A 26,832-nucleotide genomic window follows, 5' to 3' on the forward strand; every position below is an offset into this window, starting at 1 on the left:
AACCATGAGCCATGTTTAAACCAAAGATCCCTCCTGCAGAACACAAAGCGGGACTAGTTGCTTCTTCAGACATGAAGATGCCTGAAGAAGCAGGTAGTGCGCGAAATGTGTTGCATTGTGGGCAATAAACCTCGCTTACCCTTTACTTGGTCTCAGCACCTGATTCATCCCGCTGTGTGTTCTAGAGCCGGGATCGTTGGTTTATGTTGTTCTTTACTGCATAGAGTGGCTGCAGGGACCATCACTTGGATATATGCAACCCCATTGTTGTACTTGGTCTATAGTACAACTATTGGCGGTAAGCGCAGTTCTCATATAGGGTTACCACTGGTCTGAGGGTATTACACCATGAGCGCATCCTGTTTTTTTTTATCTTTCTATGAGCCATGTTTGTCTGGGATGTGTATGGTAATGCAGTTCAGCAGCATTCACTTGAATGGGTTTGAGCTGCAATACCAGATTTCCCCTATAGACAAATGTTGCACTGATTCTGGAAGTGAAATGCTTTTCTAATGCTTGACTAAGAACAAAACAGAACCTAAAAATCTAAGTATATAATTATACAGAAAACTTGCTGATTTCTATTTTATTTCTCCTATTATGTGTACTTTTATTTTGCAGACTCCTGCTGAAGCTGGAGATCACTGTTACTACAAGGGCCATGTGCGCGGGCACACAGACTCGTGGGTGGCGGTCTCCACTTGTCATGGACTCAGGTGGGGGTGGCGCTGGCTGGTGCTCTGTGCACATATAAGTAATGATTTCCTATGATGTGACTTGTGTCTCCGGGTCCATGTGGTGACAGCAGGAGGGGTGTGGGGGTGGTAGAACAGAGCAGGATGTTACTGTGAAGCTCTTGGTGTGCTCAGTGCTGGAATCTCTGCTGTTGATGCTGACTTTCCAATGATTCAGAAAAAAGTTGTGACTGATGACACATCACCGCATCTCTCTCTCTGAGATATAGACCTCAATGAGAGTTAATGGGGGAGATTTATTAAAGGATTAAGACTGTTTTTTCCTGTCTAAATTTGTCGCACAGAAATAAATCTAAATAGTCTAAATATGTGCGACTTTTTTGCGACTTTTGCTTTAGAGGATTTTTAGTACATGATTCTAGTCTATTTTAGATGGAAAAATGCATTGGTGCTGAATTTATAAAAAGCAACTTTTCAGCGACAAGTCGCATCGGCTGAAAGTACGCCGAAATGTCAGACCATGTTGGAGCAGGTTTAAATATAGACTAAAGCATAGATCCCGAAGTCTGTGCACAGAATTTATCAAGAGCCGTGTGACTTTTGATAAATTAGGCGCACAATTGACCGGCCTTACACTCTGTAGTTTGGTCTATATTTGTCACGATTCGGCTGGCTGGAGGTGGATCCTCTGTGCCAGAGAGGGATTGGCGTGGACCGTGTTGGTGGACCGGTTCTAAGTTGCTACTGGTATTCACCAGAGCCCGCCGCAAAGCGGGATGGTCTTGCAGCGGCGGTAGCAACCAGGTCGTATCCACCAGCAACGGCTCAACCTCTCTGACTGCTGAAGATAAGCGCGGTACAAGGGAGTAGACAAGAGCAAGGTGGGACGTAGCAGAAGGTCAGGGCAGGCAGCAAGGATCGTAGTCAGGGGCAACGGCAGGAGGTCTGGAACACAGGAGGGAACGCTTTCACTGGCACAATGGAAACAAGATCCGGCGAGGGAGTGCAGGGGAAGTGAGGTATAAGTAGGGAGTGCACAGGTGATAACACTGATTAGGCCTGCTGCGCCAATCAGTGGCGCAGTGGCCCTTTAAATTGCAGAGACCCGGCGCGCGCGCGCCCTAAGGAGCGGGGCCGCGCGCGCCGGGACAAGACAGACGGGGAACGGGTCCGGTACGGGAGCCGAGATGCGCATCGCGAGCGGGCGCCTCCTGCGTCGCGAATCGCATCCCGGCTGGGAGTGATATTGCAGCGCACCCGGTCAGCAGGTCTGACCGGGGCGCTGCGAATGAGAGGATGCTGCGAGTGCTCCGGGGAGGAGCGGGGACCCGGAGCGCTCGGCGTAACAGTACCCCCCCCCCCTTGGGTCTCCCCCTCTTCTTGGAGCCTGAGAACCTGAGGATAAGACTTTTGTCTAGGATGTTGTCCTCAGGTTCCCAGGATCTCTCCTCTGGGCCACAGTTTTCCCAATCCACCAAAAAAAATCTTTTACCTCTGACAATCTTGGAGGCCAGAATCTCCTTCACAGAGAAGACGTCAGACGAACCGGAAACAGGAGTGGGAGAAACAACTTTGGGAGAGAAGCGGTTAAGGATGAGTGGTTTAAGGAGAGAGACATGGAAGGCATTGGGAATACGGAGAGAAGGAGGAAGAAGGAGTTTGTAAGAGACAGGGTTAATCTGGCAAAAGATTTTGAAAGGACCAAGATAGCGTGGTCCCAGTTTGTAACTGGGTACACGAAAGCGGACATACTTAGCGGAGAGCCATACCTTGTCTCCGGGAGCAAAAATGGGGGGAGTTCTTCTTTTTTTATCAGCAATTTTTTTCATCCGGGATGAAGCCTGTAAGAGAGAATTTTGGGTTTCTTTCCATATGGTGGAAAGATCACGAGTCACTTCATCCACAGCGGGCAAACCAGAGGGCAAGGGAGTAGGGAGGAGAGGAAGAGGGTGACGGCCGTACACCACGAAAAATGGGGATTTAGCAGAAGATTCGGAGACTCTGAAGTTGTATGAGAATTCGGCCCATGGTAGAAGATCTGCCCAGTCATCCTGGCGGGAGGAAACAAAATGCCGTAAATAGTCATCCAGGACCTGATTAATTCTTTCTACTTGCCCATTGGATTGGGGATGATAAGAAGAAGAGAAGTTTAATTTGATCTTGAGCTGTTTACAGAGGGCCCTCCAGAATTTAGACACGAATTGGACGCCTCTATCCGAGACGATATGCGTGGGCAAACCGTGAAGGCGAAAAATGTGTATAAAAAATTGCTTTGCCAACTGAGGCGCTGAAGGAAGACCAGGAAGAGGAATAAAATGTGCCATCTTGGAAAATCGATCAACGACCACCCAAACAACTGTGTTGCCACGGGATGAGGGCAAGTCCGTAATAAAGTCCATACCAATCTGTGACCAACGCTGTTCAGGAACAGGCAGAGGATGAAGGAGACCAGCAGGCTTCTGGCGAGGAATCTTATCCCGGGCACAGACAGTACAGGCCCGCACGAAATCAACAACATCAGTCTCCAGAGTCGGCCACCAACAAAATCGAGAGATGAGTTGAAAGGATTTTTTGATGCCCGCATGGCCTGCGAGGTGGGAGGAGTGTCCCCATTTGAGAATCCCGAGACGCTGGCGTGGAGAAACGAAGGTCTTCCCTGGAGGAGTTTGCCTGATGGAAGCTGGAGAAGTGGAGATCAGACAGTCCGGAGGAATGATGTGTTGCGGAGAGACCTCTACTTCAGAGGCATCAGAAGAACGAGAGAGGGCATCGGCCCTAATGTTCTTGTCAGCAGGGCGAAAATGGATTTCAAAGTTAAAACGGGCAAAGAACAACGACCACCTAGCCTGGCGAGGGTTCAGTCGTTGGGCAGACTGGAGATAGGAGAGATTCTTGTGATCAGTGTATATAATAACTGGATATTTTGATCCCTCCAGCAGGTGCCTCCATTCCTCAAGCGCCAATTTAATGGGCAGTAGTTCTCGATCACCAATGGAGTAGTTTTTCTCCGCCGGAGAGAAGGTCCTAGAAAAAAAAAACACAAATAACAGCATGCCCGGAAGAATTTTTTTGTAGAAGAACAGCTCCAGCTCCCACAGAGGAGGCATCTACCTCCAATAGAAAGGGTTTAGATGTGTCAGGTCTGGAGAGCACAGGAGCAGAAGAAAAGGCAGACTTGAGATGTTTAAATGCGTCTTCTGCTTGGGGAGACCAGGACTTAGGATTGGCATTTTTCTTGGTTAAAGCCACGATAGGGGCCACAATAGTGGAGAAGTGTGGAATGAATTGTCTGTAATAATTGGCGAACCCCAAAAAATGTTGGATAGCACGGAGTCCGGAGGGGCGTGGCCAATCTAACACGGCAGATAGTTTATCTGGGTCCATTTGTAGTCCCTGGCCAGAGACCAAGTATCCTAGGAAAGGAAGAGATTGACATTCAAAGAGACATTTCTCCATTTTGGCATAAAGTTGATTGTCCCGAAGTCTCTGAAGAACCATGCGGACATGCTGGCGGTGTTCTTCTAAGTTGGCAGAAAAAATCAGAATATCGTCCAGGTAAACCACAACACAGGTATATAGGAGATCACGAAAAATTTCATTAACAAAGTCTTGGAAGACAGCAGGGGCGTTGCACAGGCCAAAGGGCATGACCAGATACTCAAAGTGTCCATCTCTGGTGTTAAATGCAGTCTTCCATTCGTCCCCCTCCCTGATGCGGATGAGATTATAAGCACCTCTTAAGTCCAGTTTGGTAAAGATGTGGGCGCCTTGTAGGCGATCAAAGAGTTCCGAGATAAGAGGTAAGGGGTAGCGTTTTTTTACCGTGATTTTATTAAGTCCGCGGTAATCAATGCAAGGGCGTAGGGAGCCATCTTTTTTGGACACAAAAAAAAATCCAGCTCCGGCAGGAGAGGAGGACTTGCGGATAAACCCCTTTTTTAAATTCTCCTGGATGTACTCCGACATGGCTTGGGTTTCTGGAGCAGACAGAGGATAGATTCTGCCCCGGGGTGGAGTAGTACCCGGGAGAAGGTCAATAGGACAGTCATAAGGCCTGTGAGGAGGCAAAGTCTCTGCTTGCTTTTTGCAAAAAACATCAGCATAGTCCAGATAAGCCTTAGGAAGACCAGATACCGGGGGAACCACAGGGTCACAACTGTGAGTACTGGGAACCGGTTTAAGACAGTCCTTGTGACAAGAAGTACCCCAGTTCTTGATTTCTCCTGTGGACCAATCAAGGGTTGGGGAATGGCGTTGAAGCCACGGTAATCCAAGAAGAATTTCTGAAGTGCAGTTGGAGAGGACCAAAAATTCAATTTTTTCGTGATGGGGTCCGATGCACATTAGGAGAGGTTCCGTGCGGTAACGCACGGTACAGTCCAATCTTTCATTGTTAACAGAATTGATGTAGAGGGGTCTGGCGAGACTGGTCACCGGGATGTTGAACCTGTTGATGAGAGAGGCCAAAATAAAATTTCCTGCAGATCCGGAATCCAAGAATGCCATAGCAGAGAAGGAGAAGGTAGAAGAAGATATCCGCACAGGCACAGTAAGGCGTGGAGAAGCAGAGTTCACATCAAGAGCTGTCTCACCTTTGTGCGGAGTCAGCGTACGTCTTTCCAGACGGGGAGGACGGATAGGACAATCCTTCAAGAAATGTTCGGTACCGGCACAGTACAGGCAAAGATTCTCCATGCGGCGTCGTGTCCTCTCTTGAGGTGTCAAGCGAGACCGGTCAACTTGCATAGCCTCCACGGCGGGAGGCACAGGAACGGATTGCAGAGGACCAGAGGAGAGAGGAGCCGGGGAGAGAAACCGCCTCTTGCGAACAAAGTCCATATCCTGGTGGAGCTCCTGACGCCTTTCGGAAAAACGCATGTCAATGCGGGTGGCAAGATGAATAAGTTCATGCAGGTTAGCAGTAATTTCTCGTGCGGCCAGCACATCTTTAATGTTACTGGATAGGCCTTTTTTAAAGGTCGCGCAGAGGGCCTCGTTATTCCAGGATAATTCGGAGGCAAGAGTACGGAATTGGATGGCGTACTCGCCAACAGAAGAATTACCCTGGACCAGGTTCAGCAGGGCAGTCTCAGCAGAAGAGGCTCGGGCAGGTTCCTCAAAGACACTTCGAATCTCCGTGAAGAAGGAGTGTACAGAGGCAGTGACAGGGTCATTGCGGTCCCAGAGTGGTGTGGCCCATGACAGAGCTTTCCCAGACAGAAGGCTGACTACGAAAGCCACCTTAGACCTTTCAGCAGGAAACTGGTCCGACATCATCTCCAAGTGCAGGGAACATTGCGAAAGAAAGCCACGGCAAAACTTAGAGTCCCCATGAAATTTATCCGGCAAGGATAATCGTAGGCTGGAAGCGGCCACTCGCTGCGGAGGAGGTGCAGGAGCTGGCGGAGGAGAAGATTGCTGGAGCTGTGGTAATAGCTGCTGTAGCATCACGGTCAGTTGAGACAGCTGGTGGCCTTGTTGCGCTATCTGTTGCTGGGCGACCACCGTGGTGAGGTCGGCGACAACTGGCAGCGGGACTTCAGCGGGATCCATGGCCGGATCTACTGTCACGATTCGGCTGGCTGGAGGTGGATCCTCTGTGCCAGAGAGGGATTGGCGTGGACCGTGTTGGTGGACCGGTTCTAAGTTGCTACTGGTATTCACCAGAGCCCACCGCAAAGCGGGATGGTCTTGCAGCGGCGGTAGCAACCAGGTCGTATCCACCAGCAACGGCTCAACCTCTCTGACTGCTGAAGATAAGCGCGGTACAAGGGAGTAGACAAGAGCAAGGTCGGACGTAGCAGAAGGTCAGGGCAGGCAGCAAGGATCGTAGTCAGGGGCAACGGCAGGAGGTCTGGAACACAGGCTAGGAACACACAAGGGAACGCTTTCACTGGCACAATGGCAACAAGATCCGGCGAGGGAGTGCAGGGGAAGTGAGGTATAAGTAGGGAGTGCACAGGTGATAACACTGATTAGGCCTGCTGCGCCAATCAGTGGCGCAGTGGCCCTTTAAATTGCAGAGACCCGGCGCGCGCGCCCTAAGGAGCGGGGCCGCGTGCGCCAGGACAAGACAGACAGGGAACGGGTCAGGTACGGGAGCCGGGATGCGCATCGCGAGCGGGCGCCTCCTACATCGCGAATCGCATCCCGGCTGGGAGGGATATTGCAGCGCACCCGGTCAGCAGGTCTGACCGGGGCGCTGCGAATGAGAGGATGCTGCGAGCGCTCCGGGGAGGAGCGGGGGCCCGGAGCGCTCGGCGTAACAATATTGATGCGGGACATAGACAACTTTGAAAAATCTCCCCCAATGTTGTAAGAGAAGAGCATTGATCTGGTTTATATTCATTACTGCATGGTGCCAACATATTCTGTAGCACTGTACAAGCAAAGGTTCCTAAATGTGTTCCACTCAGAACCCCCTGTCTTTGAAATCACAAGAATTGAAGGAAGTTAACACTATTTGTCTTAGGGGCATACGTAAATTAAGGTAAATCACACAACTACTTTAAAGGGGTTATCCAGGAAAAAACTTTTTTTTATATATATCAACTGGCTCCAGACAGTTAAACAGATTTGTAAATTACTTCTATTAAAAAAATCTTAATCCTTTCAGTACTTATGAGCTGATGAAGTTGAGTTGTTCTTTTCTGTCTAAGTGCTCTCTGATGACACGTGTCTCGGGAACCTCCCAGTTTAGAAACAAATCCCCATAGCAAACCTATTCTACTCTGTGCAGTTCCCGAGACAAGCAGAGATGTCAGCAGAGAGCACTGTTGCCAGACAGAAAACAAGAACTCAACTTCAGCGGCTGATAATTATTGAAAGGATTAAGATTTTTTAATAGAAGTAATTTACAAATCTGTTTAACTTTATGGAGCCAGTTGATATAAGAAAAAAAGTTTTTTCCTGGAATACCCCTTTAAAGCTCATGAGAAGAGATTCCAAATGAGAAGGGGGCAGCCAGACGATTAGGCTGCCCCCCAAACCATTGTAAGAGGGAAAGGAGTTCTAGACTCTAATGGAAATTCTGGTGCAGCTGCACAGTGCACACCATGGAATTTCAGCGGTGGACATTTTGTTGCTGAAATTCCATTGCTGAAATAACGATCTTGCTCATCTTTTGATGGAACTTTTTACTTATGGTAAATGCACACTAGGGAATTTGCCGCAGATTTTCCAAGTGGACATTTGCACAGAAAATCCACAGCTCATCACCAGAAGAGTAGATGTGAGGTTTCAAATGTAATCTACACAATGCAGACTCATATTTACCTATAATGCAGACTTAAAGGGGTACTCCGGCCCTGAGACATCTTATCCCCTAGCCAAAGGATATGGGATAAGATTTCTCACCACGGGGGTCCCGCCCTGGGGACCCCCACAATCTTGTATTTGCCACCCACCTGTTTGAGTTGCACGCCGCAGTGCCAGCTCACAAACAGCCGTGATGTCACGCCCCCTCTCATAGACTTGCATAGCGGGGTGGGGGGTGATGTCACACAGGGGCGGAATCGTGACGTTCCGATACTCCACCCCCGTAGTCGCCACCCGGCTGTTTGTGAGCTGGCACCGCGGCGTACAGCTCAAATAGGTGGGAGGTGAATACAAGATTGCGGTGGTCCCCAGCGGCAGGACCCCCGTGGGAAGACGTCTTATCCCCTATCCTTTGGATAGAGGATAAGATGTCTCAGGGCCTGAGTACCCCTTTAACAACCTGCATTATTCCCATTTAAATTAATGGCATTGGTAAAATATGCAATAGATCTGCCACAATTCCCAGCACAAATTAATGTGGATGCAGTAAACCATCTAGTGTTTACCCTCATATAGTTGACCTGTAGCCTTTTCACATGATTGGACCTTATAAATTGTAATATGTTTGTAATACCAGGACTATGTGACTGTAACTTCTGTATTTTCTAACAATGATCAATGGCAGCTTTGGTTAAATACATTTTGTTTTTTACAGTGGAGCATTTTCTGATGGAAAATTTACTTATACAATATACCCTCAAGTGCAGAAAAACAAGGTAAAAAAATCTATCCAGTTATACATGTAAAAAAAGAATGACCTGTTTTTATATTAACCATTTGAAGAACATATACTGACTATAGGAGAGTAAACTATGGCTCATCACAGCATTTAGCAACCTGATGCAATAAGATGTTATCTTTCATTTCCATAGTTATATATTATAAATGGTGCTGTAGCTCTGTCCCATCCCCATTTCAGCCCGTGCAGTTTTTGGTGATTTTCTTTTTGTTCTTGATGTTACATATTTTGCCATTTTTAATTTCAGCTTATTATTGTTATTAAAGAAATTGTCCTGTAAAATGTATTTTTCTATTGTCCCCAGGCTGCCTAATAAAATAACAAATACTTTAAGGCACCTTCCTCTCTCGTAGAGGGGTATCTGGGTGCCCTGTCTGTGGCCGGTGACTCTGCTTTCCCCGAGCTGCAGAGCGTGGCGTCACAGACGGTGGATCTGACAGTGCTGCTCACCAATCACTGGCTAAGGTGGGACACTACGGAGGCTGCTGATTGGGTGCGCAGAACTGTGATATCACGTCTACAGCTCCATCTGGCTTCGGAAATGAATACTGTTTGTGGAGACCGGCGGGAGATGGGGCATTGTGCTACCGAAGCTACAAGGTAGCGAAGGAAGGAGAGTTTAAGTCTTTGTTATTTTATTAGTCAGCCAGAGGACAATAGAAAAATAATACATTTTACCGGACCCCTTAAATTCTGGTATTTTGCTACCTAGTATCATGACTGTTGGTTGTAAAGGAAATCCATTTTTGGTGGTCATAGAAAGTAATTGCCACAATAGAGAGGTGACAATTGCACATGGCCACAATGTGTGCCATAGATACCCTGGTGCATTCCATCCCTCAGGCACCACTCCATTCACTTTCTATTGGACTTCTGAACATTGCCAAGGTCAGCGCTTGGCAGTGCCTGGAAGACCTGTAAATAATCAATGGAGCGGTGGCCGAGTATGGAGGCCAGATCTCCACTGATCAGCTAGATATCCCCAATTCTATTGATAGGTGATATTTTTAATCTTGGGATAACCCCTTCAGGTAAGTCAGAACATGATACACTCAATGAAACAACTTAAAGGGGTACTTCCGTGGAAAACATTTTTTTCAAATCAACCGGTGCCAGAAAGTTAAACAGATTTGTTAATTTCTTCTATATAAAAATCTTAATCCTTCCATAACTTATCAGCTGCTGGATGCTCCACAGGAAGTTGCATGTCTTACTGGAGTTCTTTTCAGTCTGATCACAGTGCTCTCTGTTGACACCATTGTCCATGTCAGGAACTATCCAGAGTACAAGCAAATCGCCATAACAAACCTCTCCTGCTCTGGACAGCTGGACAGTTCCTGATACAGACAGAGGTGTCAGCAGAGAGCACTGTGGTCAGACTGGAAAGAACTCCAGAAAGAAATACAACTTCCTGTGGAACATACAGCATCTGATAAGTACTGGAAGGATTAAGATTTTTGAATATAAATAATTTACAAATCTGTTTTACTTTCTTGCACCAGTTGATTTAAAAAGAATAGTTTTCCTCCGGAGTACCCCTTCAAAGGCAATCAGTCAACTGAAATTTACATTCCAAACTGCTGACACTGTTTGATAGCTGTTTGGGTAAGGAGACACATGGTACCTTTCATCTATCTGTCTATGCTTTCATAACATAGAAAAATGTTTTTATTCTCTGGTGAAAGAGTCCAAGAGGCGTTCTAAAGCCCCTGAAATGCTTAGGAATGGAACCCCTCCTCGCTCCCCCTCCCATCCCTGTCCCTGCATCATTGACAATCATGTCTCAGCCTCCACATCTTGTTTGTGCGCTGTGCATACAAATTGTGCACAGTTGTGAGATTTGGAAACAGGGCTTGGTTTCCCCCTTTCTTGCTTGAGCCCCTCTCTCTGATCCGTCGCACTTTCGGGTTCATAGTGAACTGCTGATTGACTGAGCGGCAAGGTCACGCGCCAGCCATGGAGACGACATGTTTCATTTTCCAGTTTGGTGTAGACTATCTTTGGGTATATCTGGGTTGTATAGTTTTCCTAGTTCTCTATGGATCCTGATGATACAGAACATAATGGGTCCACTTCAGGGATTAAAGGGTCCACAGAAAGGTTAATCTTTCAGCAAGTGGTGGAATCTGAGAAAGTCTAGGGATGCACAGATTGCCTCTTTGGGGTCAGTTCTCTTTAGGTTTTCATATTTCAACCCAATGTGTTATTTATCCTTTATTAGGGCATCAGGTATCATTAATGCAGTACAAAAGATATGTTGTATACTGCCCGAGCTTAAAGTTGTTTTTCACATTTTTTCAAGTAGCACGGCAGCGGTCATAGTTGTGCATAGAGGTGTGTGCACCAGCTGGGGGGTTATAGGGAGGCATAGAGAAGGATAGAAGGTGAGGAAAGTGGTCACTGTTTAGCCACTAGTTCTGCTTTGGCCTATAGGGACAAATCCAGTATAGAGCCTGCCACTTCAGTTGGTACTCATTTTTTCCAGCATTTGATCATAGTTTAGAGGCTGGGGAGCCTCTGCACGAGCTTTTGGAATATGTATTGTATTGTATTGGTTTTAAGTGTTAGACATCTGTGAGCATAAGTGCCACACACACCTACAAAATTTTTCTTTTTTTTGACTTACCGATGACCAAGCTAGCTAATTTGTTCTTCCTAGACCCCACTATCCATTAGTCAGGACAATGCACCCTGCATCACTAACCCCGAGTCAGGTGATGAAATGGGTTATATAATTCACTTTGACAATAACCGATTAGCTGTTTCTCTTTACAGAAATCTCTTCCATGGCCACATGTGATCGAGCGGGCAAAGAAGTGCAAAGAACCAGGTACAAGTACATTTGGAGAATCTTCCCCTATTATACTATAGTGACTGGATGGTGGATATGCTGCAATAAAAATCAAATGGATGATGGTTTAGAGCTGTCGTTGACTGGCTGAAAATGTTATTTAGCAGAAAAGCATGTGGCACAAGTCTGTACTCTCTTCTATTAAATACAGCGAATACAGGTTTTGGTGTAAACTATTTGGTTTGGGATGTGATTTGTTGGGTGCTACTATATTTCTTCTGCTAACTGGGAAGTCTTCACAAACTGTTAAAAGTTTGTCTTTTATTTTATATTTGCAGATTTTATATGTATATTTGCAGATTTTCTTTTTTCATCTTTGTCTTTTTGAAACATATGACATTTATTATTTGTATTATTCCCCAGGCTGTATGAATCTTCAAGAAATTCCCAGAAGCTCCAAAATAAGGAGGAAAAGACAGGTCAGTATAATAAGGACTGAATCATAAAGAAAAACATTAGAGACAGACGAGTGATGGGATAGAATAGAGAGATCGGTCCCGTCATGTAAAAGAAACACATACATACACATTGGGGGAGATTTATCAAAGTTGTCTATGTCCCGCATCAATATAGACCAAACTACAGAGGGTTAGTCTGGTCTATTGTGCGCCTAATTTATCAAAAGTCGCACGGCTCTTGATAAATTCTGTGCACAGACTTTGGGATCTATGCTTTAGACTGTATTTAACCTGCTCCAACATGGTCTGACATTTCGGCGTACTTTCAGCCGATGCGACTTGTCGCTGAAAAGTCGCTTTTGATAAATTCAGCACCAATGCATTTTCCAATGCATTTCCGTCTAAAATAGACTGGAATGCATCATGTTCTTAAAATCCTCTACAGCAAAAGTCGCAGAAAAGTCGCACATATTTAGACTGCGACTTACTGTACGACAAATGTAGACAGGAAAAAACAGTCTAAACCCTTTGATAAATATCCCCCAGTATGTTCCATAGACTTAGAATGAAGCCTGCCTCCTACGATGAGTCTGACGAGTAGTGAGGTGGGAAGAGAAGCGCACCGCTGTGTGCTTCTCCTGGCTATCTAGAGCTCAGAGGGTGTCTCCACATTGAGACCCCGACCAATAAAAATTTTTAAGATGTCTGTGTGATATGTCAAAATGTTATATATATAATTATTATTATTTTTTTTTAATAACAATAAATGCTCCAAATATTTTGGTAAGAAAAAGGAAAAAGATTTTTCTAAAAATTTTTAAAGAATGAGTTAAGCCATCAGGCCGGAGTTTTATTACCCGTGGATTTAACCAAGTCTACCTCTGTATTTTCCAACCTGACTTCCGACACCATTTCATCTCACGGTAGTCGTAAACCTTCAATATCGGTCAGCTATACATGAACAAACTGTACCGTTTACCCCCGTACTTATGAACATAAAGCTCAGCCGAGCATGTGATCAGAATATGGAGATGGTGGCTAAGTCACTGCTAGACTCATCTTGCAGAGGCATGTCTCCCCAAAAACAAAAGGATCAGGAAGTTAAAATACAACATGCCAGATCCTTTCCTGACATTTTGTTGGGAGGCCTCCATATGAATTAGATGGTCAGACAGCCCTGCCTTTATACCATTTTGATTCTATAGTGTTATAGAGAATCCAGAAACCTTAAAAATGGTGTCTTGTTCCTTTTGGCCCTCAAGTGTTTTAATACTGGGATAAATGTGTGGGATGTACAGAGGAATAGACAGCTGGGCACGCGGATGTCCATACTTGTATTGTTATTGATGTTCTTCTCATCATAAATCAGCAGGAGCTGAGGTGTGTGATATTATCTAGGATATTGTGTATTATAGGGGATCATGTACCTTTGACTATAAATAATGTCCTGGTCTGAAGGACAATGCAGAACTAATCTCTGTCATGTTTTCCTGTGTCTCCCTACTTTAGGTTCGCCCAGCTGCACACTCTGCTTTGTCTGAAACCAAATACATTGAGCTTATGGTGGTCAATGACTGGCGTCTGGTATGTGTTCCTGACTGGTTTATAAAATGCACAATGATCTGTGGTTATATTTACATAAAGATCATCCCTCTTTATGTTAGTAATGCCCTCCATTAGTCCTTTTCTGTCACATTTTATTTCTCCATTTATCAGTTATACCCATCTGGTGGGTCTGTCTCCAGTCCTTATCTCTACTGTCCTGAATAATATTTTAAGCTGAGAAGGGCTGCAATGATTAACTGAATTAAAATCGATAATGGTGATTATTGAAATCGTCGACAACAATCGCTTAATCGGTAGTTAGGGACGTGGCCTCAGTTGTTAGGGGGCATGGCCTAGTAACACAGTTTTCCTACTATTTTTGTTATTTTTCCCTGCCTTTTAGCCCCTCAGTCTGTCCCTACATGTCCTCCCCCATCTCCCCTTACTCTCCGGTACCCTTTTGGATGCTGGCCTGCGGCAGCGACATCTGCGGCCTACCTGCCGCACTTGGAGTGCTGTCAGCAGCTTGGAGTGCAGCAGCAGCTTGGACCGCAGCTTGGAGTGCTGTCTGGAAGCCTGCAGCTCCTCCTTGTCCTCGGCGCCTGCGGTGACAAGAAGCTTCCGGTCCAGAGATCGCAGGAGCCCCCTGTCCGGCCAGAAGCTGACAGATCTTCCTGGTGCAGGAGGACGGCCATCACTAAGGTCTGTGAACTGCTCCTTCTCCCCTGCAGCGAGGCTCCTAGGTTAACTCTTCAGGTGCTTGTCCCTCTCTTTTCTCCCTGTTAACCCTTCAGTTTCTGTCCCTTCTCTCTTACTCTCTGTTAACCCTTAGTGTTGAGCGGCATAGGCCATATTCGAATTCGTGATATTTCGCGAATATAAGGACGAATATTTGTCATATATTTGCTAAATTTGCATATTCCTAATATTCGCGTTATATTTTCGCATATGCGAAAATGCGCATATGTGAACATTTGCAAATGCGAAAATTCGTACCCCAGACTCACACAGTAGTATTATAGCCTTCTTTATACCACACAAGCTGGAAGCAGAGAGGGATGATCACTGTGATGTGTACTGTGAAAAAAAAACCGAATATTCGTAATTGCAAATATATAGTGCTATATTCACGAATATTCGCTAATATGCGATATTCGCGAATAAGATTCGCATTGCTAATATTCGCGAGCAACACTATTAACCCTTCAGGTGCTCTTCCCTCTCTTTCCACGTTAACTGTTCACAATGCGGTCCCCACTTACTCTCCTGTTAAGCCTTCCCTGGTCCCCTAATCCCATTTTGGGTTTTATCCGATTAATCGTACCTATAATTGACTTGCTAATCGATTTTATAAATAATCATTTGTTGCAGCCCTAAGGGTATGTTCACACTGCGGAATTCCACGAGTGAAATTCCGCACAGTGAATGTTAGCATCTGCGTGAATGGGTCTTCCGCGAGACCCGTTCACACTGCAGAATTTCAGCAGCGGACAATTTTGCCGCTGAAATTGTTCCGCGCAAAGAAAGAACATGTTCATTCTTTGCGCGGAAGTCCGTGAGCACTGCATAGCTGCCGCCGCCGGCTGTCAGGCTGAATCTCCGCTCGCTGAATTCCGCGAGCGGAGATTCAGCTACAAATCCGTAGTGTGAACATACCCTAAAGCTGAGTTATGACCAGATTAAAGCTCAACTTTACTTTGTTCGTAAATAAGGCTTAGAAGATCAGGACAGAAGAGATAAAGGCTGGAAACAGAGCCTACAGACTGCTTCTCTGATGGAATGGAAGACAGAGGAGAACACTATGGGGGACATGTATCATTGCATTTAGACCATTTTTCACGTCTACAAATTTTGCGCAATTGCGCTTTTTTTTTGCATAGAGCTGCGTTTTTTTTGGTGGACAGTTTTCTAAAGTTGTCACCAGTTTGGTCTACCGTACACCACCTAATCCAGTGGACTGGTATTTATCAATTGCGCAAAAAAAAGTAGATGTTTTTTTTTGCGCAATTGCGCTTTTTTGCAAGAAAAGTAGTCTAAACCTAAGAGTGCTAGCAAGGACTCGTAGAAAATGGCAGACGGTGGAAGATGCAGGTGGGGGATGCAGGAGCCGTCTCTCAGCACTGCAGTACTACAACTACTCCCATCATGGGACAGAATCTATCCCATAATGGGAGTAGTTGTAGTACCGGAGCGCTGAGAGACGCACATCCCCTGTCTGCGGGACTCTATTGTGACTGTTAGGACTACTACTCCCATCATGGACATACTCTGTCCATGATGGGAGTAGTAGTCCTAACAGTCACAATACTGTTTCACAGCTGGGGGATGTGTAAGACCCATCCCTCAGCACTGCGGTACTACAACTACTCCCATCATGGGACACAAAATTTCCCATGATGGGAGTAGTAGTCCAAGGGCAGACTGACGGATCTCAGGGGTCTCACTCTTGAGACCCCTTGCAACTTCTCCGCCCCTGCCCCCTAGTGATGACATCATTAGGGGGCGGAGCTTCACAGTCCAGGCCTGAAGCCAGGGTGGTAAGTATGGCTCTGTTCTCATTATGCGTTTTGCATAATGGGAACAGAGCCTTTTTGGCAGTGTGTTCCCAAACAGGGAGACTCCAACTGTTGTTTACCTACAGCCCCCATGATGGGAGTTGTAGTTTAGCAACAATTGGAGGCTCCCTCTTTAGGAACACACTGCATTATGTGCGCTCTCCCCAGGGGAGAGCGCCAAAAATGTACTGACCCATTTTTCGTGTTTTTATTTTCTTGTCATTTCAGATAAGTGAATGCAGAGGACTACCTGAGATTCGGTGGAGTGTGACGATGACTAGCATTTTTTTAATGTCAATAAAAGGGTTAACGAGGGCTGTGGGGGAGTGTTTTTTTAAATACATTTTTTATTTCATGTGTTGTGTTTTTTATAATTGAAATTTCAGGTTTAGTAGTGGAAGCCGTCTTGTAGACGGAATCTATTACTAAGCTGGGCTTAGCGTTAGCCCCGAAAACAGCTAGCACTAACCCCCAATTATTACCCGGTACTCACCGCCACAGGGGTGCCGGGAAGAGCCGGTACCAACAGGCCCGGAGCATCAAAAATAGCGCTCCTTGGCCTAGGCGGTAACAGGCTGGGGTTATTTAGGCTGGGGAGGGCCAGTAACAATGGTCCTCGTCCATCCTGGTAATGTCAGGCTGTTGCTGATTGGTTGGTGTCTGATTGACACTGAAAATATGGGGAAGCCTATGTGTTGTTGTTTTTTGTAATAAAAAAAAGTGTGTGGTTCCCCATATTTTCAGTGTCAGTCAGATACCAACCAATCAGCAACAGCCTGACATTACCAGGGTGGGCGAGGACCATTGTTACTGGCTCTCCCCAACCTAAATAACCCCAGCCAGGAGCGCTATTTTTGACACTCCAGGCCTGTTGGTACTGGCTCTTCCCAGCAACCCTGTGGCCGTGGGTAACGGGGTAATAATTGGGGGTTAGCGCTAGCTGTTTTTTTGGCTAACGCTAAGCCTGGCATTAAAAAAAAAATGTATTAAAAAAAAAAAAAAATCCCCACACAGCCCTCATTAAACCTTTTATTGACATTAAAAAAAAGCTGGTCATCATCGCAATACACTGAATCTGACGTAGTCCTCCCCATTCACGTATCTGAAATGAGAAAAAAAAAAGGTTAGGACATCATTTGCGATCTCACCTGGGGAGTGCGCCCATACTGCAGTGTGTAACAGGGAGCCTCCAATTGTTCTTGTCTGCCTACTGTATCCTGTATATACAGTCATCTATAGATGGCTGTATATACAGGAAAGCGCACAAAGATTTAACTCAGAACTGCAGTGTGGGTTAACTCTTTCCTTGCTGGGCTCCTGTATAGTATACATGGATACACTATGCCCCCTGTATACTATACAGCGGGCAGAGGTAAGTAGTGATGCTCTGCACCCTGTATATGTATATGCTATACATCACTCCTTACCTCCTAACACTCCGTGGGGCGGGCGCTCTGCATCTGACCCCTGGAGTAGTACCTGCAGTGAAAAAAATGCACACAGGGTACAAAAATGTTTGTTTCCGCACACCAGCAAAAATGCAAGAAAAAACACAAGGGGGGAGATTAATCAAAACCTATGTAGAGGAAGAGCGGTGCAGTTGCCCATAGCAACCTATCAGATTGCTCCTTTCATTTTTGTAAAGAAGCAATCTGATTGGTTGCCATGGGCAACTGCACTACTCTTCCTCTGTACAGTTTTTGATAAATCTCCCCCAAGAAAAATTACCAAAATGCAGGAAAAGCTGGGACCGTTTTTCAGGCGTTTTTGCTGGTGGACAAAAAAAAACCTCAGTGGAATCCTGAAAAACAATAGAACAAATTCCTACACCACTATTCCTGTGAGGTGTAGAACAGGTCTACAAATAGAACTTTGTGGAGATTTAGACCATTGCACGAAATTTATCATGGGGCTTGCACAAGTTTGATAAATTTGGAGAAATTGCTCCAAATTTAGACCAACCAAAATGATCTACAAAAAACGTCTACCAATAACAACATTGATACATCTCCCCCTATATGTCAACACAAAGAGGCTGTAGAAGTGAAACAAAGCTGAAAATGTTTTTTTTGAATCATAATATGTACAAAACATTAATGATAAAAATGTATTTAACGGTGTCCATAGCCCTTTAACATGAAGGAAGAGGATGACTATTGTACTATATAATCCTGCAGTGCTATTATTATTAACTAAGGGATCATACTGTCTTTGTATTTCTTAATATATAGGAATAATGAGGATTTTAATAACCTTACATCTTTGTTCTCTTTAGTTTCAGGTCCGGCAGTCTGTGGGTCTTACAAGTAGTTATGCCAAATCAGTGGTGAATCTAGCCGATTCTGTGAGTACAACTTACTGTGCCCTTTCAGTGGAGGCTTTATTTACATGTATTTAGTTTTTTTCTTAACTCACTCTTACTTTTTTAAATCACCAATAGACTATAATAAAAACATAAAGCACTCCATAGTACATTACCATGAGGATGAGTAAAACGCTAAAAGTGTATTTGCGCCTACCCATGGTGATTGCGCACCCAAGCACAAATTTGGAATGAAAGTATATACCGTATATACTCGAGTAAGCTGACCCGAATATAAGCCGAGGCCCCTAATTTCAACCCAAAAACCCAGGAAAAGTTATTGACTCGACTATAAGCCTAGGGTGGGAAATGCATCATCACCGCCTGTTAATCCCTTCATCAGTGGTCTTCAACATCTGCGGACCTACAGATGTTGCAAAACTACAACTCCCAGCATGCCCGGACAGCCGATGGCTGTCCGGGCATGGTGGGAGTTGTAGTTTTGAAACCTCTGGAAGTCCGCAGGTTGAAGACCACTGCGGCCTTCATCATCATCCAGACCCCCCTTTAGTTTTCTACTCACCTCCCCTCGGTGGGAAGGAAGGGTGAGCTGGTCCGGGCCATCTATGCTGCAGGGACCGTCCGGTGGGGAGGGTTAGTCGTTCCAGGCTTTCCATCTTCACCGGGAGGCCCATCTCTTCGCCGGCCCCGGACTAGTGATGTTGCCTTGACGACGACGCACAGGGACGTTCATGCGCAGGGACCTCACAGACCAGCTCACCCTTCCTTCCCACCGAGGGGAGGTGAGTAGAAAACTAAAGGGGGGTCTGGATTATGATGAAGGCCGCAGTGGTCTACAACCTGCGGACCTCCAGATGTTTCAAAACTACAACTCCCAGCATGCCGATCGCTGTCCGGGCATGCTGGGAGCTGTAGTTTTGCAACATCTGGAGGTCCGCAGGTTGAAGACCACTGAGAAGGGATTGACAGGCGGAGAGTTCACTCGAGTATAAGCCGAGGGGGGCGTTTTCAGCACGAAAAATTGTGCTGAAAAACTAGGCTTATACTCGAGTATATATGGTAAATATGATGTGGCATCTCTCTGCAGCCTTGCCCGACACTGCAATATCACAAACGATTCCTCCAAGAAAAGGATGGGATTTTCTGTAGGGGCTAAGAGAGTCTTTAGTCCAAGAAGGTGTGAAACAAAAAAATGGGTTTTTCTTGATCGCCTTATTGGGGAACACAGAGACCATGGGTATTATGCTGCTGCCCTAGGAGGCTCAAACTAGGCAAAAAAAAAAAAAAGTCGGCTCCTCCCAGCTGGATATACCCGTCCACAGGCAAAGAGCTAATCAGTTTTAGCTTAGTGTCAGTAGGAGGCAGACATAGGTCTGGAGTTATTACAGTTGCATAGTTTTTCTATGGCCCTTTTATGGCTCCTGTCGCTTTAGCGGTTTGGAGTATCTCCCTGAGACCCCCTGTTCAGTTCTGTGGCCTGGCTTTGCCTGGCGACACACATACCCCCCCCCCCCCCCCCCTGCCTTGCAGGCATTATGATTGCTTCTCGGCCTTTCGGCTATTATCAGGTGTTATATCTGTTCTTATCATTTTTGAAAACGGGGGCCGATTCGAAGCTTGCTTCTGTCACCCTATGCATTGACCCTATATGGCAGTGCATCTCCCAAAAATCTTTACAATCTGTCAAACTATTAGGTCCATGGTCAGCGTGTTTGCGGTACTTAACCTTCACACTGTACCATTTTGCCTACATAAGTGTGGTCTGCAGCCATGTGCTTTCCTAGCCCCTGTTTCTTTGAGTGATGGTTTCGGGCCTTGGCCCGTTTTCCGTAGTGACCTAATTGGTCATTTTACTGGGGTATGGGATTTTGACAGTGGTCATCAGCATGACTCGCTATGCTTCTCTTATCATTCCTTGCAGAATTCCAGGAAACCTGACAGCACCTGTCTGTTTTCTTCAGCACCGGTCACCAGTGCCAGGTCTGCTGTGCCTGAAGTTCCGTTCTCCACTCTACCTGTGAGAGGTACCTAAATGGGGTGACATGGCATGGGCAACAGAGTCTCTGCAGCTTCCATAGCCTAGTCCAGTGTAAACTGGTGAGCCTGTCATCTGCCACAGCTGCAGTTTCGGCACTCCACTCTGAGTGAAAGTAGACCGTTGTACAATGGACCCTCTACGACTCCTAGGGAGTACTTGATGCTTGCCGCATCTGCAGCTCCAGTTCCAGTACCTCACTATGTGTGAGTGGACCTATGTAGAATGGACCCTCTACGAAGCCCATGGACAGCGTGATGTATGCCACATCCGCGTTTGCAGTTCTGGCACTCCACTGTGAGTGAGAGTTGACCAATGTGCAATGGACCCTCTACGACTCCTAGGGAGTACGTGATGCCTGCCGCATCCGCGGCTCCAGTTCCGGTACCGTACTATGCAGTTCCGGCACTCCACTGTGAGTGGGAGTGTTACGCCGAGCGCTCCGGGTCCCCGCTCCTCCCCGGAGCGCTCGCAACATCCTCGCTACGGCAGCGCCCCGGTCAGATCCACTGACCGGGTGCGCTGCGATACCGCCTCCAGCCGGGATGCGATTCGCGATGCGGGTGGCGCCCGCTCGCGATGCGCACCCCGGCTTCCGTACCTGACTCGCTCTCCCTCGGTCCTGTCCCGGCGCGCGCGGCCCCGCTCCCTAGGGCGCGCGCGCGCCGGGTCTCTGCGATTTAAAGGGCCACTGCGCCACTGATTGGCGCAGTGGTTCCAATTAGTGTCTTCACCTGTGCACTCCCTATGTATACCTCACTTCCCCTGCACTCCCTGGCCGGATCTTGTTGCCCTTGTGCCTAGTGAAAGCGTTCCCTTGTGTGTTCCTAGCCTGTGTTCCAGACCTCCTGCCGTTGCCCCTGACTACGATCCTTGCTGCCTGCCCCGACCTTCTGCTACGTCCGACCTTGCTTTTGTCTACTCCCTTGTACCGCGCCTATCTTCAGCAATCAGAGAGGTTGAGCCGTTGCTAGTGGATACGACCTGGTTACTACCGCCGCAGCAAGACCATCCCGCTTTGCGGCGGGCTCTGGTGAACACCAGTAGTAACTTAGAACCGGTCCACTAGCACGGTCCACGCCAATCCCTCTCTGGCACAGAGGATCCACCTCCTGCCAGCCGGCATCGTGACAGGGAGTTTCTGATGTACAATGGACCCTTTATGACTCCTAGGGAATACTTGACACCTGCCCCATCCACGGCTGCAGTTCTGGTACCCCAGATTGGACCCTCTGCGACGCCCATAGACAGCGCAATGTCTGTCACATTCGCACTGGCAGTTCCGGGACCCCACTGCATGTGGGAGTTGCTGAAGGGGTGATCATGCATATGCTGAGCACTCTATCACGTCCGGGGGAGCGTGCGGCCTGCCACACTGCCGCTGAGATTCCGGTCCCCCTCTACCTGTGGGAGGTGTCCCATGACTGTCCCTCCTGGTGCAATGTACCACCTACACCAGCAGTAGCGACCACTTTATCGCTGCAATATGTAATGTACCATGGGTGTACAGTGGTGTCTGCTATTGTCCTGGCCGGAAGCCCATGCTATGACTGCCTCTTTCTAGTACCCAGTAGTACCCTGCTACTGGTACGAGGGGCTCTGTAGAGTGACCCTGTGTATTCACCGGGCTCTGGACAGTCATGGCATCCTCCCCCCCCCCCCTTCCTTATGTGAAGTATTGGATGGTTTATCTTGTTGGTGGAGGAGCATTGGTACGGCAGCGCTGCTCTTCTCCTATTTTTCCTATCCCTGCTATCATGCTGCTGGATTGGCATAGTTGCGGCTGTTGCTCTCATGGCCTTCATGTTGCCTTTCACGCTTCTGGGAATGTTTCTGCCTTATCACTTCCCCGTTTTTTCTGCGTGGGGTGTTGGCGATCCTGGCGTGGTTTCTATTCTAGTTACCCTGACCCTCATGTGGCACTCTCCTTCAGGGTAACTTGATTAGACGACATCAGGGCAGTCCTTGCTCGGTTTCTGCATCAGTCTCGATGCGGCATGTCCATCCTTTTTCGGGGTGGGTGTCAGTTGTTCCGTGACTGGACGACAGTCTGGTGGGCGACCTCCTGTGCCCAGATCATGTCTTCTGTTCATTCAGCTTATTGCTTCGGCTGGACTGACACTGGAGCAGGGTCCCTTCTGTCTCCCCCTCTGTGCCGTGCCTTCTGGGCTGTGTCTCCTTGGAGTCATCCAGTCCGTTCTGACCGCTGGGCTGCCTCGTCTAGCCTCTCGTCCCTTGTATCTGAGGGTGCTTGGGCTGCGCAGTGATCTCTGTGCTAGCGTTGCCTGTTGCTCTGCCCACTGTTCCCTCATAGGGTATGCCACTTCTTTCATGGTGGTCTCAGACTTGTTCAGGACCCTCTCCCTTGATGTTCTGCTTGTGCAGGACTTCTTTGGGTTGTGCTATTTTTCAGGTGGCGGTTACACGTCTCGGTCTCTGAGGTGGTTTCCCTTTTTTTTGCCTAGGGGCTCTTCACCTGGGGTGTATTGCTCCGACTTGGGTTTGCTTAGCCGCTTCTGGTGTGGGACCCCGCGGTCCCTCAACTTATTCCTAGATCTGGGATCTAGGTCTCTTGATGACTGCTGCAGGGTTTCCGGACAGTTCTGACCTCCTCACCGGCCTGTTTGTCTCTCATTGTCTCCCTCTGGGAGTGAAAGGATCTTGTGGCCGAGGGCCCTTCTGTACTCCTGGTTACCTCTGTCTGGCAATTCTAACCTAGATGGGTGTTGTCCTCACGTCGCTCTCCATTTTCTTCGCCCTTCCAGGTGATACTGTGTGCTCTTTGAGTTTCCTCTTCCACCCTGTCCCTTGGCAGCGTGGCCTTGGGACTGTGGTTTGGTGTCCGGGCCTCCGAGCGGTCAGCAATGTGCTCAGTCTTCTTCTGGGCTGGATTGATCTGGGTTTGGGCCTGGACATCGATCTTGTTTGTCTCTCTCTTCTCCTTTTCCGGCGGCTTCTATTTTCACCTTCAGGCCTCCAAGGCGACTGTTTCTTGTCACATATAGATAGAGGTTGGACCTCCGTCCTTGCTTGGTTCCTTCCTTTTCGGGTCCTAGCTCTCCCCTCATGTTTTGTGGGGGTTTCCAGGTGGTGGGTTACCGGTTTCCTCCTGGGCATCTTCCACATTCCTGTGCGAATGGGTATAGTTCAGTCTCTGGCCTGCTCTTCCCTTCTCTGACGGTTGTTTTTCCCAACCCAGGGACTGCTTTGGGACGTCGCATGGGCTCTGTGTTCCCCAATAAGGCCACCGAGAAAAGGAGATTTTTTTGTACTCACCGTAAAATTTATTTCTCGTAGCCTTCATTGGGGAACACAGCACCCACCCATTTATGGTTCCTGGTCAGGTTGTTTTGTTGCCTGTTGTTACTTTCTGGTGTCATTTGGACGCATCCCCTTTGTTGTTTGGCTTGCTTTGTGACACAACTGATTAGCTCTGTGCCTGTGGGAGGGTATATCCTGTTGGGAGGAGCTGACTTCTTTTTTGCCTAGTGTCATCCTCCTAGTGGCAGCAGCATAATACCCATGAAAGAGATTTTACGATGAGTACAAAAAAAGCTCCTTATTACCAGAATCTTGGATAATAAACCTTTTGTTACACACCTTCTTGGAGTAAAGGCGTTCTCTTGGCGCCTGTCAGTAAATGACCAATAGGTTATGTTGCTTTCTGACTTGTTCATTGAATTTGCAGGTTATCATTATTCAGCTCCATCCTGTCTATTCAGGATATGGTCACCATGTTTGTTTTTTTTGTGCAAAAAATCCTTTCAGATTTGCAAACCAATCCATGACATAATTCTGAAGCCCACATTTGGATTTCTGCCAAGGATTCATAGCTTTATATGCTGTGAGTCCGTACGTGAAATAGTCCCATTCATTGGCTCTAATCACTGCTTTTTCCTCAAAGAATATACATCCATCTGCAGAATTTTAAAATATCTGCAGTGTATTTCTGTGCTGAGTAGATGTACAAGAATACCCTGTGAGAACATATCTTTATGATTCTAGACTGCTGGAGAACAAGCAACATTGTTAAAGGGGTATTTCAGCTTTATAAATCTTATTCCCTATCCAAAGGATAGGGGATAAGATGTATGATCGCAGGGGTCCCGCCGCTGGGGACCCCCGTGATCTCGGTGCAGCCCCTGTCATTCTGTGCCGGGCACTGCCTCCCAGAGAAGTACGTGATGTCACTGCCACGCCCCCTAGTGACGTCACACCACGCCCCCTCCATTCATGTCTATGGGAGGGGGCATGACGGCCGTCTTGCCCCCCCCCCAAAGACATAAATGGAGGGGCGTGTAGTGATGCCACTAGGGGGCGTGGCCGTGATGTCACGTCCCCGTTTTGGGAGGCAGCGGAATACCCCTTTAAGTGTTCTTCCATCATCATTCTTAAAGATTCTGCTGTGTTAAAGAAAAGTGTATTCGCTTTGTGGGAGGCTGTGGAGTGAAAACATGACATTATTGGAGGCTATGTTTACTTCAGTGTCGGTGTCTCAGTTGGAGGGCCTCCGTCGCAGATTCTGCTTAAATTAACAATAGAAATTGCAGCAAGTGGTATATGAAAAAAATAAAAATAAATGATGGACACCATTCTGGAAACCTGACAAATTCTATTAAATCAGTGGAGTCTGATGGGCTCCATAAGTGTCCATAGTGGAAAAACAGAGCCTCCGATGCAGGTGTAAAGGTAGGTTATTTCCATGAGATGTGTTGATGGATGGATCTTTGACCAAACTCAAATATTCCTATTTATTTGAGCTAAATAAATCCAAAGTGCTTGTCTGGTCTAGTGCAGGGTAAGGATACTTTATGTATAGTGATAGTTTTATATCTTTATTTACAATTGCATATGATTGATTAAATATGACATCAGCAAGACAAGATTAGATGTATGACAGATAATGAGCCTTGCATAGCTTACTTCCCTTCTATTATTATTATTGAGATTGTTAGTATCCTGCACCTTTTGTTTTTTTTACCCTTTATACCTCCACAGTTTCCTTACTCTGCTCCCTGCCCACCCTAGTTTATTCCTGGCTTCTCCTCTTAGATTTTCAGGGAACAGCTAAACACCAGTATTGTCCTGGTGGCAATGGAAACCTGGACATCAGGAGATAAGGTTGCGGTTAGTGAATACCCTCTTCAGACACTGGCTGATTTCATGAAGTATCGGAGCACGGAGATACCAGAGCATAGTGATGCCACTCACCTCTTCTCGTGAGTCCAATGGGGTTAGCTGCACCTTATTATATAATACATGCCATCATCCAGTCTACGTCTACCATTACCTCACTGTCACGTTCATTCACTTTTTACATCACTGGGATATGTTACTTTCTAATGTACAGTGAAACCTCTCCAGACCTAATGTGATGTCATGGATTTTCAGTCCACCACATCTGTAGAAGACCACCGTTTAATGCAGTTTTGGGTGGTCTTCTCTGGTTTCACTGTACAAAGCATTATGCTAGCATCAAAAACACTGTTTTAGCCTTCGCCCATTTTAAGTCAATTAATCCATAGTCTTAATGTTTACGGGTACCCGGAAACAATGGAAGTACAAAGACTGTCGTAATATTAACAGCTCATTGCATAGATATAACTTTATCAGCATTTAAATCTGCAGCCATATAGGGAGGCCATACACTTTTAATAGTTGTTCACCAAATATTCTGCTATCAATGTATATTTCGCCCCATACATTGCATTTATGTCCAACACTGTGTTCTTTATGGAGAAAGTGGGTAAGCTGTAGCTGTGGCAGAGGTTTATCTCTTCGAGAACAATAGGGTTGGGCAGTTGAAACCCAACATGCAATGTGCCAGCCCTTCTCTCCACGGACATCATCTGTTGGGAAGCCTGCCAAAGTCAACAGGTTTGGCTAACTAAAGTGTTTAAGGGCCTTTAGTCTGGTCTGTATATTTCTGAAGTATTTTATTCACTTATACCTGGAGATCCAGTTGTTAAATTGTTTGTCTACCTTGAACAATTGCCTTTTGTTAGACGTTGTTAGTTGATCATGTTGTCCTGATGCTGGCACGATCAGTTGTTATGCAGTGACACCACTGGCTAAATGATGCATTACACAATTCCCATTGAAATCAATAAGTTGTATGTGTAACACAAAGTCCTCCAGAGAAAGAGAGATGCTCTTTGTGGTGAATAGATGGGATCTTTTCTTCACAATCCCCATCTATCAACATGGGTTTTCCCTAAGAGGGTATAAAGTAGCGCTCCTCTCTCAATTGGTCCTGGATTGTGTAGACACATTTTCACAGACCATCAGCGTGAGAAATATTAAGGTTATATATTCATATTTTATTTTACTTTCTAGATGCTGTTTACAATTTTGGTGTCAATTGTGCAAATGTT

At 46.6% G+C, this 26,832-nt stretch overlaps 1 protein-coding gene and 1 pseudogene across 1 annotated transcript in view; both read left to right on the forward strand.

Moving 5' to 3' along the window:
• The window catches only part of ADAM11 (ADAM metallopeptidase domain 11), a 106,484-nt gene that overhangs the window by 46,932 nt on the left and 32,720 nt on the right, over positions 1 to 26,832 (forward strand). The window contains exons 5-11 of the mRNA XM_056549410.1: positions 622 to 716; positions 8,668 to 8,728; positions 11,527 to 11,581; positions 11,966 to 12,021; positions 13,510 to 13,584; positions 18,376 to 18,444; positions 25,511 to 25,677. Coding sequence (XP_056405385.1) covers positions 622 to 716; positions 8,668 to 8,728; positions 11,527 to 11,581; positions 11,966 to 12,021; positions 13,510 to 13,584; positions 18,376 to 18,444; positions 25,511 to 25,677 — 578 coding nt within the window. The remainder of the gene's footprint in view (positions 1 to 621; positions 717 to 8,667; positions 8,729 to 11,526; positions 11,582 to 11,965; positions 12,022 to 13,509; positions 13,585 to 18,375; positions 18,445 to 25,510; positions 25,678 to 26,832) is intronic.
• On the forward strand, positions 19,962 to 20,088 carry LOC130297196 (U2 spliceosomal RNA; annotated as a pseudogene).

Source organism: Hyla sarda, chromosome 12, assembly GCF_029499605.1.
Source record: "Hyla sarda isolate aHylSar1 chromosome 12, aHylSar1.hap1, whole genome shotgun sequence".
NCBI classification, from domain to species: Eukaryota; Metazoa; Chordata; class Amphibia; order Anura; family Hylidae; genus Hyla; species Hyla sarda.